The sequence below is a fragment of the Myxocyprinus asiaticus genome, chromosome 24 (assembly GCF_019703515.2).
Source record: "Myxocyprinus asiaticus isolate MX2 ecotype Aquarium Trade chromosome 24, UBuf_Myxa_2, whole genome shotgun sequence".
In the NCBI taxonomy this organism is placed as follows: Eukaryota; Metazoa; Chordata; class Actinopteri; order Cypriniformes; family Catostomidae; genus Myxocyprinus; species Myxocyprinus asiaticus.
Window position 1 is genome coordinate 22,591,995 of NC_059367.1, and position 16,344 is coordinate 22,608,338.

The 16,344-nt window shown below is 35.4% G+C and overlaps 1 protein-coding gene across 2 annotated transcripts in view; it reads right to left on the reverse strand.

Moving 5' to 3' along the window:
- LOC127415294 (putative helicase mov-10-B.2) overlaps positions 1-16,344 on the reverse strand; it is a 31,873-nt gene that overhangs the window by 2,157 nt on the left and 13,372 nt on the right. For both annotated transcript variants that reach the window (XM_051653993.1, XM_051653994.1), the window contains 10 exons: positions 15,789-15,886; positions 15,609-15,706; positions 15,378-15,476; positions 12,671-12,773; positions 9,153-9,270; positions 8,266-8,457; positions 4,195-4,266; positions 3,959-4,084; positions 3,654-3,742; positions 2,900-3,015 (listed from right to left, as the gene is read on the reverse strand). In XM_051653993.1, coding sequence (XP_051509953.1) covers positions 2,900-3,015; positions 3,654-3,742; positions 3,959-4,084; positions 4,195-4,266; positions 8,266-8,457; positions 9,153-9,270; positions 12,671-12,773; positions 15,378-15,476; positions 15,609-15,706; positions 15,789-15,886 — 1,111 coding nt within the window. The remainder of the gene's footprint in view (positions 1-2,899; positions 3,016-3,653; positions 3,743-3,958; positions 4,085-4,194; positions 4,267-8,265; positions 8,458-9,152; positions 9,271-12,670; positions 12,774-15,377; positions 15,477-15,608; positions 15,707-15,788; positions 15,887-16,344) is intronic.

Sequence of the window (16,344 nt, forward strand, 5' to 3'; positions counted from 1 at the left end):
GGTTAAATCCATCACCGTATCTGCTAACCACAATATAGTGCACTATTTTGGGTGTCAGACATTTTGCAGACGTGTCCAAATTCGTTCCCTACATTTGTTCACTCATTCTTACCCACAATGCATTCCACAATGCGAGCGACAGCACTTTACAACTTCATTTCATTCCTGCAATATTTTATTTCAAGCTGACTGCAGTGTTTTATTTTTTGACATATCAAAACTCGATTAAAAACAACATAATAAAATATAACGATCCAAAATCATACAGATAAATTGAATATATATAAATATATATATATATATATATATATATATATATATATATATATATATATATATATATATATGAAGATTTATAGTATATACCATTATATAAGAACAAGTATTATTATTGTTGTTATTATGATTATTATCTTACACGTAATATAAAAGTACAAATGTGACAAAGTTGTTTCTGCGTCATCTCCAGTGATCTCTCTGACACTCCGTAAATACGTCAGCATCTGAATTCACTCAGTAGCTGTAGTTGCGTCCCAAACCGCACACTTCTGCACTATTCTATGCCATTTTGTTGTGTAAGTAGTGCGAGTAGTAAGAAAAGAAGTGTACTTTAAGTACACGGATGATGCGGTTTTTCAACCGTCAAAATGGAGTGTGGAATGTTGGACACCTTCGTATGGCAAACGGAGACAGAACTTATCATGGTTGCTATGACAGCACACAACTCTTTAACAAGCATGAGCGCATTGAGTGAGAAGGGAACAAAGTCCCTTTGGAAGGGAGAGTATAAGGTAAATTTTAGGAGAGTTATAATGATGTAAAGAGAAAAGAAAATAGATTTTACAGGTACACTTTTAGTCTACAATACTTTATTTTAATTATATATTACTATAATTATACATATTATATACTCTGCACCCATCTACTAAGGTACTTCAACTTCGGAATTAAGATTACTTGCGTTTGAGCATCATATTTTCAGACAAATTGGCATCAATTATTCAGACAAATGATGTTCATTTCCGTTGAAGCAAAGAATTGTGGGTTATAAGTGTCCACGAAGGATACACCTCATGCATTCTTTGAATTCCTGTGAAAGAAGGTCGCATTTGAAGGCTGCATTCGGAGTGTCCTACTCTCTTTTCTGAAATGAGACAGCCTCGATGACGTATGAGCAGGGTTGGGAGGGTTACTTTTGAAATGTATTCCACTACAGATTACAGAATACATGCTGTAAAATGTAATTTGTAACGTATTCCGTTAGATTACTCAAGGTCAGTAACGTATTCTAAATACTTTGGATTACTTCTTCAGCACTGGTAGATTTTTTCACTTGTTTTGACTATAAAAATTCTGCCAGTACGGTAAGACAAAATACACGTTAAAAATACATTCTCTGAAAAACCTAAATATCTTATGCAGTGTTGTTTCTAAAACAAGATCAATCAAATTGATCTTGTTTTAAGGATTTTTAGATATTTTTACAGGAAAACAACACAACATTTTTTATCAAGAATATGATTTTTGCCCTAATATCAAAGGTCTTACTAGAAAAAAAGAAATTATGATCTAACGTGAATTTTCTTGATAAAAAAATATGATCATGCCTGGTAACGTGCATGTAAATTGGCTAGAAACAGCATTTTAGCTTATCATAAAGCTGACAATTTACACAAGGTTTATTTCTATTTCTTCTGCTTCAAACTTACTTCTCTGTCTGCTCGTATGAATGTAACACATCAACTTAGTGAAGACCCTGTCTGTGCACAAATAAAATAAAGAAATTGCAAAATGATGTTAAAGAATGATTTTTATTACATTTTAATGAATGTTGCAACTGTCCCTGTGGACTGTTGCAACCGTCCCCTCTTATGGGGTCAGTTGCAACATTTGACTTTGTCTATTCAAGTATAAATTTTATGTATATTATCATATGTACACATGTTACAGCAGTGTGGGTGGGTAGCTGAGAGATGTGGGTTTAATGTATTAAAATGTTGGCTTTCCAATACAAACAGTCTCTGAGAAACTGAAGGAAATGCAAAAAGTGTTGCAACTGTCCCCACTCTCCCCTACCAATGATTTAAATTGCAACTGTAGTGGAATACAGTTACTTATATTTTGTATTTTAAATACATAATCCCGTTACATGTATTCCATTACTCCCCAACCCTCTGAAGGATGCAGCCTTTGAAACGAGACACAGCTACTCATTTCATTTACTGCTTGCCTGATATAGGGCACTCACAGACATCCACTATATAGGAAATAGTGAATGAGTGAACAAGTGAGCGATTTCGGACACAGCACATTTTTTCTGAAGCGATATAATAGGCATGGGTGAGAAACAGATCAGCAAGTCCTTTATTCCTATAAATCTCCACTTTCACATTGTTCATTTGTTTTTGGAGATTCGTATTCTTTGTGCATATCGCCACCTACTGGGCAGGGACAAGAATTTATAGTAAAAAGGATTGAAGTATTAGTAAAAATGACTTAAATATTGATCTGTTTCTCATCAACACCTATCATATCGCTTCTGAAGACATGACTTTAACCACTGGTTCGTATGGATGTCTTTCATGCTGCCTTTACGTGCTTTTTGGACCTTCAAAGTCCTGGCCACCATTCACTTGCATTGTATGGACCTAAAAAGCTAAGATTTTCTAAAACTTTTCATTTGTGTTCAGCAGAAGAAAGAAAGTCATTCATTTCTGGGATGCCATGAGGGTGAGTAAATAACGAAATCATTTTCTTTTTGGGTAAACTGTCCCTTTAAATAAAAAATACTAAAAAACAGACAATCTAAAATCAGGTTTATTGTTGTGTTGGTCAAAATCATTATATTGACCAGACAGTGGAAGACAGAGGTTTAGACTATGATAAAGACCCATCTTACCCTTGTCCTCCTGAATGTTAAGAGCAAGCAGACGCTCTTCAACCTCCTCTATTCCCTCCACGCTGGAAAAATTAAATCCAGTGTAACCGCCCTGCTCAGTGCAGAAATCAATAAACCTACAAACACATATGCAAGCATCACAGCGTTAAATTTAAACTCAAAACAAGTTCATTATTCAAACAAGGAATATTTTCCCTCACACCCTGTCTACACCGGAAGCTAGCGTCTCATTACAATCAACTATGCTGTCTTCAATGGATGTGTCCGTAGCGTAAACAGTGGACAGATGCCCCGTTCTATTTCTGATGCGCTGCAAAGCTACTCCAGCCACCTTTTTAAGTTGTCTGTCTAAAATTAAATTATTTTAGTTACCAAACATCATGTGTGAGTTCCTTTTGCCATGAATAATTAGTAAAATATTTAAATAACTCCAACATTAAAGCCAACTTGTGATGTTACTGGTCTTTGATCTATTAATTTAAATAATATTTTGATTCTAACAATATGTTCATGCAGTTCTTCAAATAATAACATTATATTAATAATTATATAATAAGTGTATTTCCCTTGAAAACAATGTAGGATACAGGTTATTCACCCATTTACCATTGCTAAAGTATAGCCTTGATTCACTATGAGCTTTGTCCAAGACGATTGTCAAAGCCCCAGAAACAAGAAGTGACAATATATTAAAATAATTATCAACTTTTTCATGATCACAGACGTTTCATGAACTGTCAGTTTATATGCATACCTGCCCCAGCTTTTATCTGTCCGTAGAATGATGGGGTTTCCCACCATGATGAACAGGGCTTTTGCTCTTGTCACAGCCACATTAAATCTCTGAAGAAAAGAGACGTAAAAAAAAGAAAGTCCAGGCTAAGACACCACAAACACTTAAAATACTATTAGCAGTAATCATAAATACATATATTACAATTTCAAATGCTGAAACTGCATAGTAACACTGAGAAAGAAAAAATTACTGGGCTGGTTACGGAGAACATGTCCTAGTTTACATTTATGTGTGTGGTTTTTAGAGTTTTTGTGAGCTATTACCTTCTCATTCTTGAGAAACCCAATGTTAAACATTTCATCCAAACTAATGAATTTCCCACTGCTGCGAACAGCTGACACTATGATCACTTTCCTCTCCTGGCCTTGAAACTCCTCCACGGAACCAACCTACACAACCCATAGCAAATCGCCACAATGGAAAAGGGGATTTCATTTGTATCGATTTAGGATGAAAAGTCATACCAGAGTAATGGAGTGTTTACAGTCCTTAAACTAACCTTCAGGTTGTTAATGCCCATGCATTTTTGAAGGTCCTCTTCTGCATCAATGGCCCGTCTGATCTTCTCCACCTGTGAATCAAACCTCAGAGAGAGAAAATGTATTAAATGGACTTCACCGGAAATTAACTGCCATGAGCTTGCCCTCTGCTTGCATCATCTTGGTCATAAGCTGGACTACACTCCCTTAAAATGGAATACATAGACAATAAATTAATGCCAACTAAAGCCTTCATCAACCAAATAAAAGGACACTTCCTCTTTGTGCACTTCCAAGTCCAAGTCAATTCGGGATGAACTTCAAAGACACTTAATGTCTTCTAATGTCTGTTTATATAAAATTCTTGAGTTTTAAACATTGCCCACCAACATCTACTCAGTTTACTCACATAAAAACAAGACTTGTACTACACATAGATAACTAATATTGGCATGATTTTGAATTCTGTTATTTAAAATCATTACAGCATTATTTTCTGTAAAGCTGCTTTGAAACTATGTGTGTTGTGAAAAGCACTATACAAAAAAAAAAAAAAAAAAAATGAGGGATCCAAGATAAGTTTTACTGTATATACAAGCTGAATGTATGGCTTACTAGAGAAATGGCTAAATTTGCTTTCTCCTTAGTAGAACTGTGGCTTTTGGGCCAATTAACAGCTAATGCTTCTTGCAGCCACATTAAACCATTAAAGGAAAAGTTCACCAAAAAATGCAAATTGTGTCACCCTTTCATTAACTCACCCCAGTACAAATTTCCTGTAGTAGTAAAAAAAAAAAAAATATATATATATATATATATACAGGTGCATCTCAATAAATTAGAATGTCGTGGAAAAGTTCATTTATTTCAGTAATTCAACTCAAATTGTGAAACTCGTGTATTAAATAAATTCAATGTACACAGACTGAAGTAGTTTAAGTCTTTGGTTCTTTTAATTGTGATGATTTTGGCTCACATTTAACAAAAACCCACCAATTCACTATCTCAAAAAATTAGAATACATCATAAGACCAATAAAAAAAAACATTTTTAGTGAATTGTTGGCCTTCTGGAAAGTATGTTCATTTACTGTATATGTACTAAATACTTGGTAGGGGCTCCTTTTGCTTTAATTACTGCCTCAATTCGGCGTGGCAAGGAGGTGATCAGTTTGTGGCACTGCTGAGGTGGTATGGAAGCCCAGGTTTCTTTGACAGTGGCTTTCAGCTCATCTGCATTTTTTGGTCTCTTGTTTCTCATTTTCCTCTTGACAATACCCCATAGATTCTCTATGGGGTTCAGGTCTGGTGAGTTTGCTGGCCAGTCAAGCACACCAACACCATGGTCATTTAACCAACTTTTGGTGCTTTTGGCAGTGTGGGCAAGTGCCAAATCCTGCTGGAAAATGAAATCAGCATCTTTAAAAAGCTGGTCAGCAGAAGGAAGCATGACGTGCTCCAAAATTTCTTGGTAAACGGGTGCAGTGACTTTGGTGTTCAAAAAACACAATGGACCAACACCAGCAGATGACATTGCACCCCAAATCATCACAGACTGTGGAAACTTAACACTGGACTTCAAGCAACTTGGGCTATGAGCTTCTCCACCCTTCCTCCAGACTCTAGGACCTTGGTTTCCAAATGAAATACAAAACTTGCTCTCATCTGAAAAGAGGACTTTGGAACACTGGGCAACAGTCCAGTTCTTCTTCTCCTTAGCCCAGGTAAGACGCCTCTGATGTTGTCTGTGGTTCAGGAGTGGCTTAACAAGAGGAATACGACAACTGTAGTGTCTGTGTGTGGTGGCTCTTGATGCCTTGACCCCAGCCTCAGTCCATTCCTTGTGAAGTTCACCCAAATTCTTGAATCGATTTTGCTTGACAATCCTCATAAGGCTGCGGTTCTCTCGGTTGGTTGTGCATCTTTTTCTTCCACACTTTTTCCTTCCACTCAACTTTCTGTTAACATGCTTGGATACAGCACTCTGTGAACAGCCAGCTTCTTTGGCAATGAATGTTTGTGGCTTACCCTCCTTGTGAAGGGTGTCAATGATTGTCTTCTGGACAACTGTCAGATCAGCAGTCTTCCCCATGATTGTGTAGCCTAGTGAACCAAACTGAGAGACCATTTTGAAGGCTCAGGAAACCTTTGCAGGTGTTTTGAGTTGATTAGCTGATTGGCATGTCACCATATTCTAATTTTTTGAGATGGTGAATTGGTGGGTTTTAGTTAAATGTGAGCCAAAATCATCACAATTAAAAGAACCAAAGACTTAAACTACTTCAGTCTGTGTGCATTGAATTTATTTAATACACGAGTTTCACAATTTGAGTTGAATTACTGAAATAAATGAACTTTTCCACGACATTCTAATTTATTGAGATGCACCTGTATATATATATATATATATATATATATATATATATATATATATATATATATATATATATATATTGTGGAATGCAATAGGAAACATTTTGAAGAATGCACTGGTCACACTTTTTTCATGCTTTCACAATAAATGGACATTTAAAAAAAAAAAAAAATGCAAATAAGAGCTTTCAAAATTTTTCTTTAAAGCAAATTTACACATTTACCAATTTTCACATTTCACATCTGACGTTTTATTCAGCTCCATGTGAGTTCTGAACACTTGCTGGAATTGGGCTGAACCTTTGCGATGTGTCTGGGATCATTACACTTAAGCACATACCACAAACACACACAACAGTGATGCCGTGTCAATGATCAAGTGATGGAGAAAGAACCTCTTATCCATAATTTTTGGAAAAAACAAAAACCATATTGGACCTTTGTAAAGCTGCATGTACAAGACTCTCTGGAGTGAGGCATCAGCATTTACCCAGTGCCATGTTGCACTTCCATCTTACCAACAATTCTGATGAAGTATCGTCTACATGCGCAGTGCCAGCGCTCAGAGCAAAACGAGACTCAGCAAGATTGTAGCACTTTTATGTAAAGTTCAAAATGGCACGAATCATGTAAATGCGGCTTCACGATTGCTGTAGCAAAGTGGATAGCCATGATTAATATTGTGCAGGATGAGGGCTTAAGAGATTTAATGCCCAATGCACTGCATACACAACCTAGTTCTTTCAGTTAGTCAACCTCCCACTTACACTTTGGGAACTTTTAATATTTCTTAAATTGGTGCTATTTAAAAACAGTGGAATGCTTTGTTTAGAATATTTTAATAAAACATTATTGTTACATATTGTTTCTTTTTTTTCTAAGAAGGAACTAAATGTATTTTGACAAGAAAAGAAGTATATATATATATACAGTCAAATTTCATCACTTTCAAAATCTGCTATTAATCATCATTAATTAAGAAAAATTATGCGATTAATTGTGAATAAACATTTTAATCAACTGACCGCATTAATGAAAATATATCTTAAAAGTAATCTAAATGACTTAAGCGCTATATTTCAAGTCATGCAATGGTGGTGGGTGAGAAACAGACCAAAATTCGTTATGCACAAATAATCTTGACATCTGGCCAAGCTCTCCTTGGCGAGTTCATAAGAGACATACATTTCATGAACGAATCATTCAGACCAGTTTTGTGAACCGGATCAATCGATTCTTTGAAAAGATCACACACAAAAAAGAAACATTTGTTTATGAATCGGGCATTGCTACTTCTCTCATGAACGCACCAATGAAACCTAGGATGGATGTTGAGAACTCTAATCTTGGACTGTTTCTCACACAAAGCTATAGCATTATTTCAGAAAAATTGGAATATAGCGCATGAGTCATATGGATCACTTAAAAAAAACAACAAAAAAAAAAACAAAAAAAAACCTTTATGGTGCTTTTGCATAATTTTTTAAGCTTGAAAGCTCCAGTCACAATTCATTATAACTGCATAAAAAGGAGTGACCAAATTTTGTTTTAAGGAAGAAAGTCATACAGGTTTGGAGCAAAATAAGGGTGAGTAAATGATGTTCATTTTCGGGTAAACTATCCCTTTAAGCCTCATCTGCAGCTCTATATATTTAATGGTAATTGTGCTTCAGCATCTATTTTGGTGATTAAAAAGGGCTGTCAAAGAGGAGTTTTGACCTGTTTTCTGTAGGGGGCAATAATGCCAATCTCTTTGGGGAAGATTTTAGAGATACCCCTCTTGGCCTGTGTCAGGAGCAGCTTCTTCAGGTAGTCAATGATGATAATTATTTCAAAGGTGTTAAAGAAAGAGGGGCTGTTTGACTCCCTCTCATCCTTCCCAGGCACTCCATGGAAAATCACAGGAAATCCCTTAAGGAAAAAAAAAAAAAAAAAAATCAGAACATTACAGAAGCATGGGTCATCTCTGGGAAGCACAACAAATAAACAAAGAAAAGCATACAAAAACATGACTAAGAACAAAAAAACTGGGAGAAGTTTTACATTTACAATATGTTGACAGCAATAAATTATATGTGTGCAGGCTGGAAAATGAAAATTCTCTGATATCCTAAAGCACCACGAAATACAAACACTGGGTCTCATTCATGAAACATGAGTAGAACAAATTTCAGTGTGAATAGCAGTACAACGTAAAACCAATTGTTCATAAAACTGTCCCACTGACAAATGGATTTATGAATTATTTACACAGTAATTTGTTCTGCTTGTGTTTCATGAATGAGGCCCAGTGTACACAAAGTTCATAGTGGCAGTAATCTTGGTTTCTGGTCTTCACATTCCTCACAATAATAACTACTGTGTCTGTGAATGTTTGTGTGCATGTCTGACACAGGCTGAAAATCAGTTTGTCAATCCCTGTGTTTCAGAATAAAGCTTAGACACAGATTAGCAGATATAGGGCATGCAAGTTAATAAAACCCTGAGTAATAATTATAAGGGTCTTATCACTAAGTGTTTTCTTAACTTAAAGGGTTTGTTAAAAATGGCTGTAGGTGTTTTGCCAAATGTTGTTGAACATATTTTGTGTCTGGTATGTCTCATACTATTTTGGGCAGGTGTTCCCAGGTGCAGTATTGGTTAGAGTTGATCTCATTTGCACAGGATATCAACTCCCCAGCATAAAACAACTCATTAGGAACTTTTAGAATGGATGGATGAGACCTAGAGAGAGAGAGATAATAAAGACAAATTAGAATTAGAGACAAACACTTTGACATTATTAATGAGAAAATTTATGTTTTCCACTCAATGAATTTGGAATGTCTACATTTCCTCCTGGTTCATTGTTGCACCACACTTTTCTCTCTTACAATGACTCTTTAGTTACTCTTCAGATTTTAATGAGTGCAACTGCACATGTTAACTTATGACTTTAATAAGATGATGTTACTCAAAAAATAAATATACCTATATATATTAAAATATTTAATCGCGATCAATCGCATGATTTTTCATAGTTAATCACGATTAATCGCAGATTTAGAAATATACTTTTATACTTTTTCCTGTCAAAGTGCATTTATTTTACTTTTTTAGAAAAGAAAACGTTACAAAAAAAAAAAAAAAAAAAAAAAATTATTAACATTTTCCAAACAAAGTATTCTACAGTATAAAGACAGAAATGCACTAAAATAGCACCAATTCAAGTAACATTAAATGTTTCCCAAAATCTAAGTGGGAGGTTGACTTATTGAAAGATCTAGTCCCTGTAGGTTGCTAGTCCACTGCAATGCCCATCCATTGCTACAGCAATAGTGAAGCCGCATTTACATAATTCATGCCGCTTTGAACTCCACATGAAAAGCACTTCCAGAGAACGTCTTGTTTTGCTTTTAGTGCTGGCACTGTCCACATAATGATAACTCATCCAAATTGTTTGGTAAAGCCGGGGCCACACTAGCCAAGTTTTCCATCGATTTTTATGTGTGAGCTTAATTTACATAATTACCGGTCAGGTGGAGGGAGACAGAGTAGGCATTAGCATCTGCTTGACCGCAGGGACTCCCTGCTGAGTTAATGGTTCCAGCAACGGAAAAAAGGATCCAACATGACAGAAAAAAAAATTCCAATGAGCTTCTTCTTTTACTGAAGAACTGACAAGACATCATGCTTATCTGAGTGACCAGTGAGCTTCTTCTTTTACTGAAGAACTGACAAGACTTCAAGCTGACACTACAGTCTGTTATATTGAACGTAATTTCTTTACTCATGGAAAGCTGCATATGGACATACGCCTTCTATGGCAAGTCATGAGGGGATAAATACACAGTCACACATTTTCAGGTAAAGTTACTCCATTAAAAACTTTTTTTTTACAAATGCTTATGCTCACGCGGTACTACTATTGTAATTTCGGTGAGTTCCATGTGACAGGGAATCAGAGAGAAAGAGTTGCAGTGAGTTGGTATGTGTGTCACCCCTCAACCATTCTGAACACAGCAAGATCTCAGAAAAACAGTCGACAAGTGTGACACCCTCGGCCAAAATCGAGTTGTTTTGAGTCTGCTAGTGTGACTCTGGCTTAAAACAGAGGTCCAACTCAACGCTGGGGAAATACTGATGCTTCCTTTCAGTGGGTCGTGTGAATGCGCCTTATCACAACTCCCATCTAGTTTTGTAAAAAAAAAAAAATATATATATATATGGTTAAGAGGTCCTTTCCCCATCACTTGATCATTGACACGGAATCACTAGTGTGTGTGTTTGTGGTGTGTACGCCAGTGTAATGTCTCCTGACACATCACAATGGTTCAGCCCAATTCCAAACCTATGTTTAGAACTCACACGGAGGTGAATAAAATGTCAGAATCTAATGTCAAGTTCGTAAATGCATTTATCACGTTAAATTTTTTTAAAATGTTAAACATTTTAAATTAATCACATGCGTAAATGAGTTACTTACCCAACACTATATATATAATGTTGAGTAAGTTACTCAAAAAAAATTATCTACTACAAATTACTAATTACTTTTGCCAAATTAAAATTGTAATCAGATTACTGACTTTACTGATTAATTAACTGAAAAAGTTATGAAATTACAAATTACTTTTACATAACTTTTTAAAACATTTTTGAAAGAAAGGTTTTTGTTTTCCGCTCAACGAATTTAAAATGTGTACATTTCCTCCTTCATTGCTGCATCCAAGTCATATCACTCGGCACCATACGTTTCTCTCTTACAATGACTCGTTAGTGACCCTTCAGCTGTCACAGAAACACAAACAGACATGCATATGAACACAATTCCTGTTTTATATGAAGTAGAGACAAACATTTTGATTTCATTAATGAGTGCAACTGTACATGGTAACTTATGACACAGTCATACAGACTCTGAAAAAATTGCAATCCACTACAAATTGATAATTACTTATACTTATTTTGTTTTTAACTTATCTAATTTAAAATGCCTACATTTCCTCCTTGTTTATTGCTGCACACAAGTCTGTGAACCCTTGATTGACAGGATAAAATGTGAAATGTGTAGTAGCTTGTGGCACAGGGAAAACATAAACATTAAATAAGGAAGAGGAGAAATTGGCCAAAAATCAAGGTACTGTTTGCCATGCCATGGGTTTTTAAACTGGGGTCTGCGGAGCCCTAGGGGGGGCGCAAGGAGGTGCTAGGGGTCCGCAAAAATGTCAGAGTAAAAAAGCGTAGAAAATGTGGATGAAAACAAGAAAGTTACAATTGCACTCAAAAGGTTACTGAAAAACAATTTGCTGTTGATGTGATAAAAAGTAAATAACTATAGATAATTGTTAAATAATTTATTTTGACTTCAGTACAATGAAAATATAAACAGGGTTCCCACACTATGTGACTATTTGAATTTCCATGACATTTCCATGAGCTTTCCAGTCATTTGTAGTTAAAGGATAAGAATTTTTAAAACTCATTTTGATTCAGACTGATTTGCTAATGAATCATTCCAACTAATTTGTTGAATTGGTTCAACGATTCATTGAAAATAATCAACCCGAAAGAACCATTTGCACAAAATTGTGTCACAATTTTGCATGTTTTAAATTAATAAATGTTAACTAATAATATATTAGATAACAAAATGTTGTCTGTATAATATTATTTTTCTCAAACAGTATAAATGTGTCTTTATACATGAAGATTTACAGCTGCCTTTATACTTTTAGTAAGGGGATCATCATATATGGGGGTCCCTGGCATAAAAAATGTGAAAACCCCTGTGCTATGCCACCCACCCCAGAGCTCAGTTATAAATTAAGGGGTCAGGTATGTGTATTGGTACAGCAAAGACAGAGTAGCTCTTCATTCTGTTAAAAACGTGGCAAGACTGAGCCAAAGTGTGCAATTAAGTTTTATTTGTGTCCAACTTGGATTTTTAAAGTAGTGAACTATATGTTTCAGTGTTTTTAATGATTTGTTGTCTAGGATAGCATATCCTATTTTTTGTCTTTTATAAATCTTTTGTTTGTTTAACATTCAACATAATTACAATATAATTATACATATATAATTTTTATGTATTTTTAATTCATGGCTGATATTGTGGCAGTGAGAGATCTTTGAATTACCCTACCTGTAGTTCAGAAGCAGTTTGGTGACGTAGCGTTTGTCATATTCCATGTTATCTTTCTTATAAAGCTCATTCTGTGTCATTAGCCTCTCCAGCAAAGAGACACCTACAGGAGAGGAACACATGCACAAAATTCTGTGTAAAGACGCAATGATGCATAAAAGTCACACTAAATTATACCTGTTCTGACCCACCTCAGCCCCCAGTATTAAAGGCAGTTCTTATGCTGCTTTGGTTCAGTGTAAATGAAATACAGCATCAGAGCAGCCTTAAACATTTTTGTAGTCATGGTGGAGCATATATTTAATAATTTAGTTTAACATTTAAAAATATAACATCACATTTTCATTCATTTCATATTTCTACATTCATAGTTTTAATATTTAAAACATTAATCTCATAACATTATTAATGCAATTGTAATTGCTGTGTAAATGCATGCTTGCTCTGAGCAGCATTAAGTAGTCTGTGTAAATACAGTACACCTAAATGCCACTTCAGATGCAGCTTCTGTGCCACCTTTACAGTGTAAAGATGGCTCCACACATTCATACAAACCAGTGTTTCATGCAGGATTTTTTTTTCTATGCAGCTGGGCAATGACCTCCCTCTCCTATTTGTTTGCAGTGGTTTAAAGAAGTTTTGCAGCCCATTTTACTTCTCTATAATGATCTTTTTTAACCTGTTAAGCTCTGAGAGTGTTCTTAAAGATTTCCTGTTTCAGTGGCATATAAATTGTATTATTGTAAAGAAAACTTTTCAGATTTTTGTATTATATAGATTATGATAAATTCTGAGACTCTCAGCCTAAGAAACTGCTGAAATATCAAAACATGAGCCAAACTTTTTTTCTTATTTTTTCTGATTTTACATTATATATCTCTGGGTGTAAATGAGGTGGCTCTGAAAAACTGCTTTTCCCCCCAGTCATGTCAACTGTAACTGAGTACAATTTTGTGTTGATTCAAAGCAATCAAAAGTTATAGCATTACAAAAATAATTTATCCTAGTGTACAAAAACATCTCCATGTGTCCAAAAGCTTCTCCAAACAAATAAAAAATAATAATTGCACATAGGAACTACAGTAATTACACATGCAAACACAACAATGACTAAAGGTTTGCATAGCATGCAGACATGATTTTAGTAATGAGATTTCACAGAATGAGTGCCATTTGAATCGATGAGTCTGCATTATTGAGTCTGTGTCATTTACTTGGCGCCATCTCCTGGTGTCCATATGCAACAGTCACCTATCACGTCTCTCTGCCCAAATATGGATAATTTTTGCACCGATCTGAATCCAATCCGATAAGTTTAGCGTTCCATGACACTACATCATTTCTGCTGAAATCATCTGATCCAGGAAAGATAACGTGTTTTCAGCCAGATTGCAAAAAGACAGATACTGTGTGCATATTGTGCACCGTGTCAATGATCTAATGATCTATGCATCCGATTACCTTGTGTGTGGGCTCGTTTGAAAGATAATCACCTCCTCTAAGTAATGGTATGATATTTTATGTTCTCTTTATTTTTCGTGAAGCTATAAGCAAAAATGCAGCATATAAGCAACACAAGAAACATAAATGTCAAAGACATATACTTAGCTATTACATGCTATATTTTTGTCTGTGAATAAAACAAATAGGCTGGTTATATTCTACTCTTTGAGAACTTTCCAACAACATACGATAATTTTTTCTTTATTAATCATCAAAACGGAACACTTCTAATTTATCTGCAAATTTCAAAGCACTTGAAGACCTTAGTTATTAATATTTTGACAATTATATTTGTTCTCGCAGGTCCATCTGAGCTTAAAGGGTTATGGAAGTTTTGATGTTTTGAAAGAGGAAACAAGGCAAAATATCTGATAAAGAATGTTGTATCACTGTTCCTAAAAATATTTAATGGTTTTATTAGCTAAAGGCTGTGCTAACTTGCTATGTCATTTGCTGAAGAAATAGATTTTTCAAAATTAAGCAAGGCTATCGGTTGCCTAACAGTGTCAACGTATTTCATAGGATTGTGCATCCCTCGGCCCCAGCAGTGAGAGGATTTGCCTTGAATGCTCTGACTCAATCAATTCAAAAGCCTCTAAAAGAACTTTTGCTGTGAAACTAATGATTGAAGCAACTACATAATAGCATTTTGTATCGTCAGCCGCAATGTCTCATAGCATCAGTGAGGTTTTGCTATGCAGCAGCTACTCCCAAAACTCCAGCAATTTAAGGGAAACTGCGTAAGTTGTCACGATAAGAAATTCTGTACTCATCAAAGTGCTTTGAGTCAAGTCAGTACATTTATAACTTATAATTTGATTTCAGTTGGACTAAAACAATAATTTGTCTTTTTAAAATATAATGTAAATGCTTTAGTCAGACAGAAATTTAGCAAAGTCGAACTAACAGATTAAGATAATGCGATTGTAGCTCAGCTTTGTTCAGCATTTATAGTACATGTTAAGTGGACCACAATTAGCCATTATAGGCATTATGCCATGCTCCGAAAGACAGACACTTCCTCAGCTGACGGCCTTCTTTTAAATATATGATTACGCATTGTATCATGTATACAGACAGATGAAGACTGTGACTATATGAAAACTCTCTGTAACCCGATTTGAACTGCGCATGTAAACATACTGTGTGTTGTGTTTGCGCAAGCACATCGGGTTACCCTAGTCTGTATACATGTGAATCTCACCAAGCCCGTGATTAATGGCAAGAGGAGATCTCAGAATCGGCCCCAACTGCAAGGGATCTCCAGCCAAAACAAGCTGTCCAGTCTCTGCATTCAGCAGTCCTACACACAGACACATCCATGCATGCAATTATACACAAACACACACCAAATGAGAGACAGTGACTTGTTACCACATACAGATCTCTAGTGCCCAATGTCAAAATTAAATATCTAAAGTTAGTGACTGTCCACCTGCCACACTGATGACGGTCTCTGACTCCACAGCATGTCCAGCCTCATCTACAAAGATATGAGTGAAATGACCCAGAGGAATCCCCCCACTGACCAGCCTACCAACACATATAAACATAGTTCTTATTGATTTCTGTAAATGTATGCGAAGAAATCTTGCATGTGTACATGATACTTTACCTGCCTGCGGTGACCAGAGTGCTGACTAGGATGCTGTAAGACATTAGATCCTCTTTACATGGAAAAACAATTAAATCACCATCCAGATTACTGTTTTTCTAAACACACACACACACACACACACACACACACATACACACAAACAAACGACATGAACATGTACAAAGTCAAAATCAACAGCAGGAAAACTATACACATTTTTACATAAAGTGGCCCCAAAAACGATATGGATACTTAAAGAAATAGTTCACCCAAAAATTATAATTCTCTCATTATTTACCCACCCTAATGCCGTCTCGGTCCGTGTACCTTCGGATAGTTCGTTTTCTCATTTTTGTCTTCAAAACGTAATAACCAATAAATTGACCATTTACTAATTTTTCATCTAGAAAGAAATTACAAAATTGAGAAAACACTTTTATTTTTCATTTTTTCATTTCATATAAGAACTAGAATACATTTTTATAATTATTGTATACCTTTTTAAAAGTGAAATATCGGTGGGGGTGTAAATTTGTGTCCATATACAGCAGTAGTGTAGTCTAGGGCAAATGCA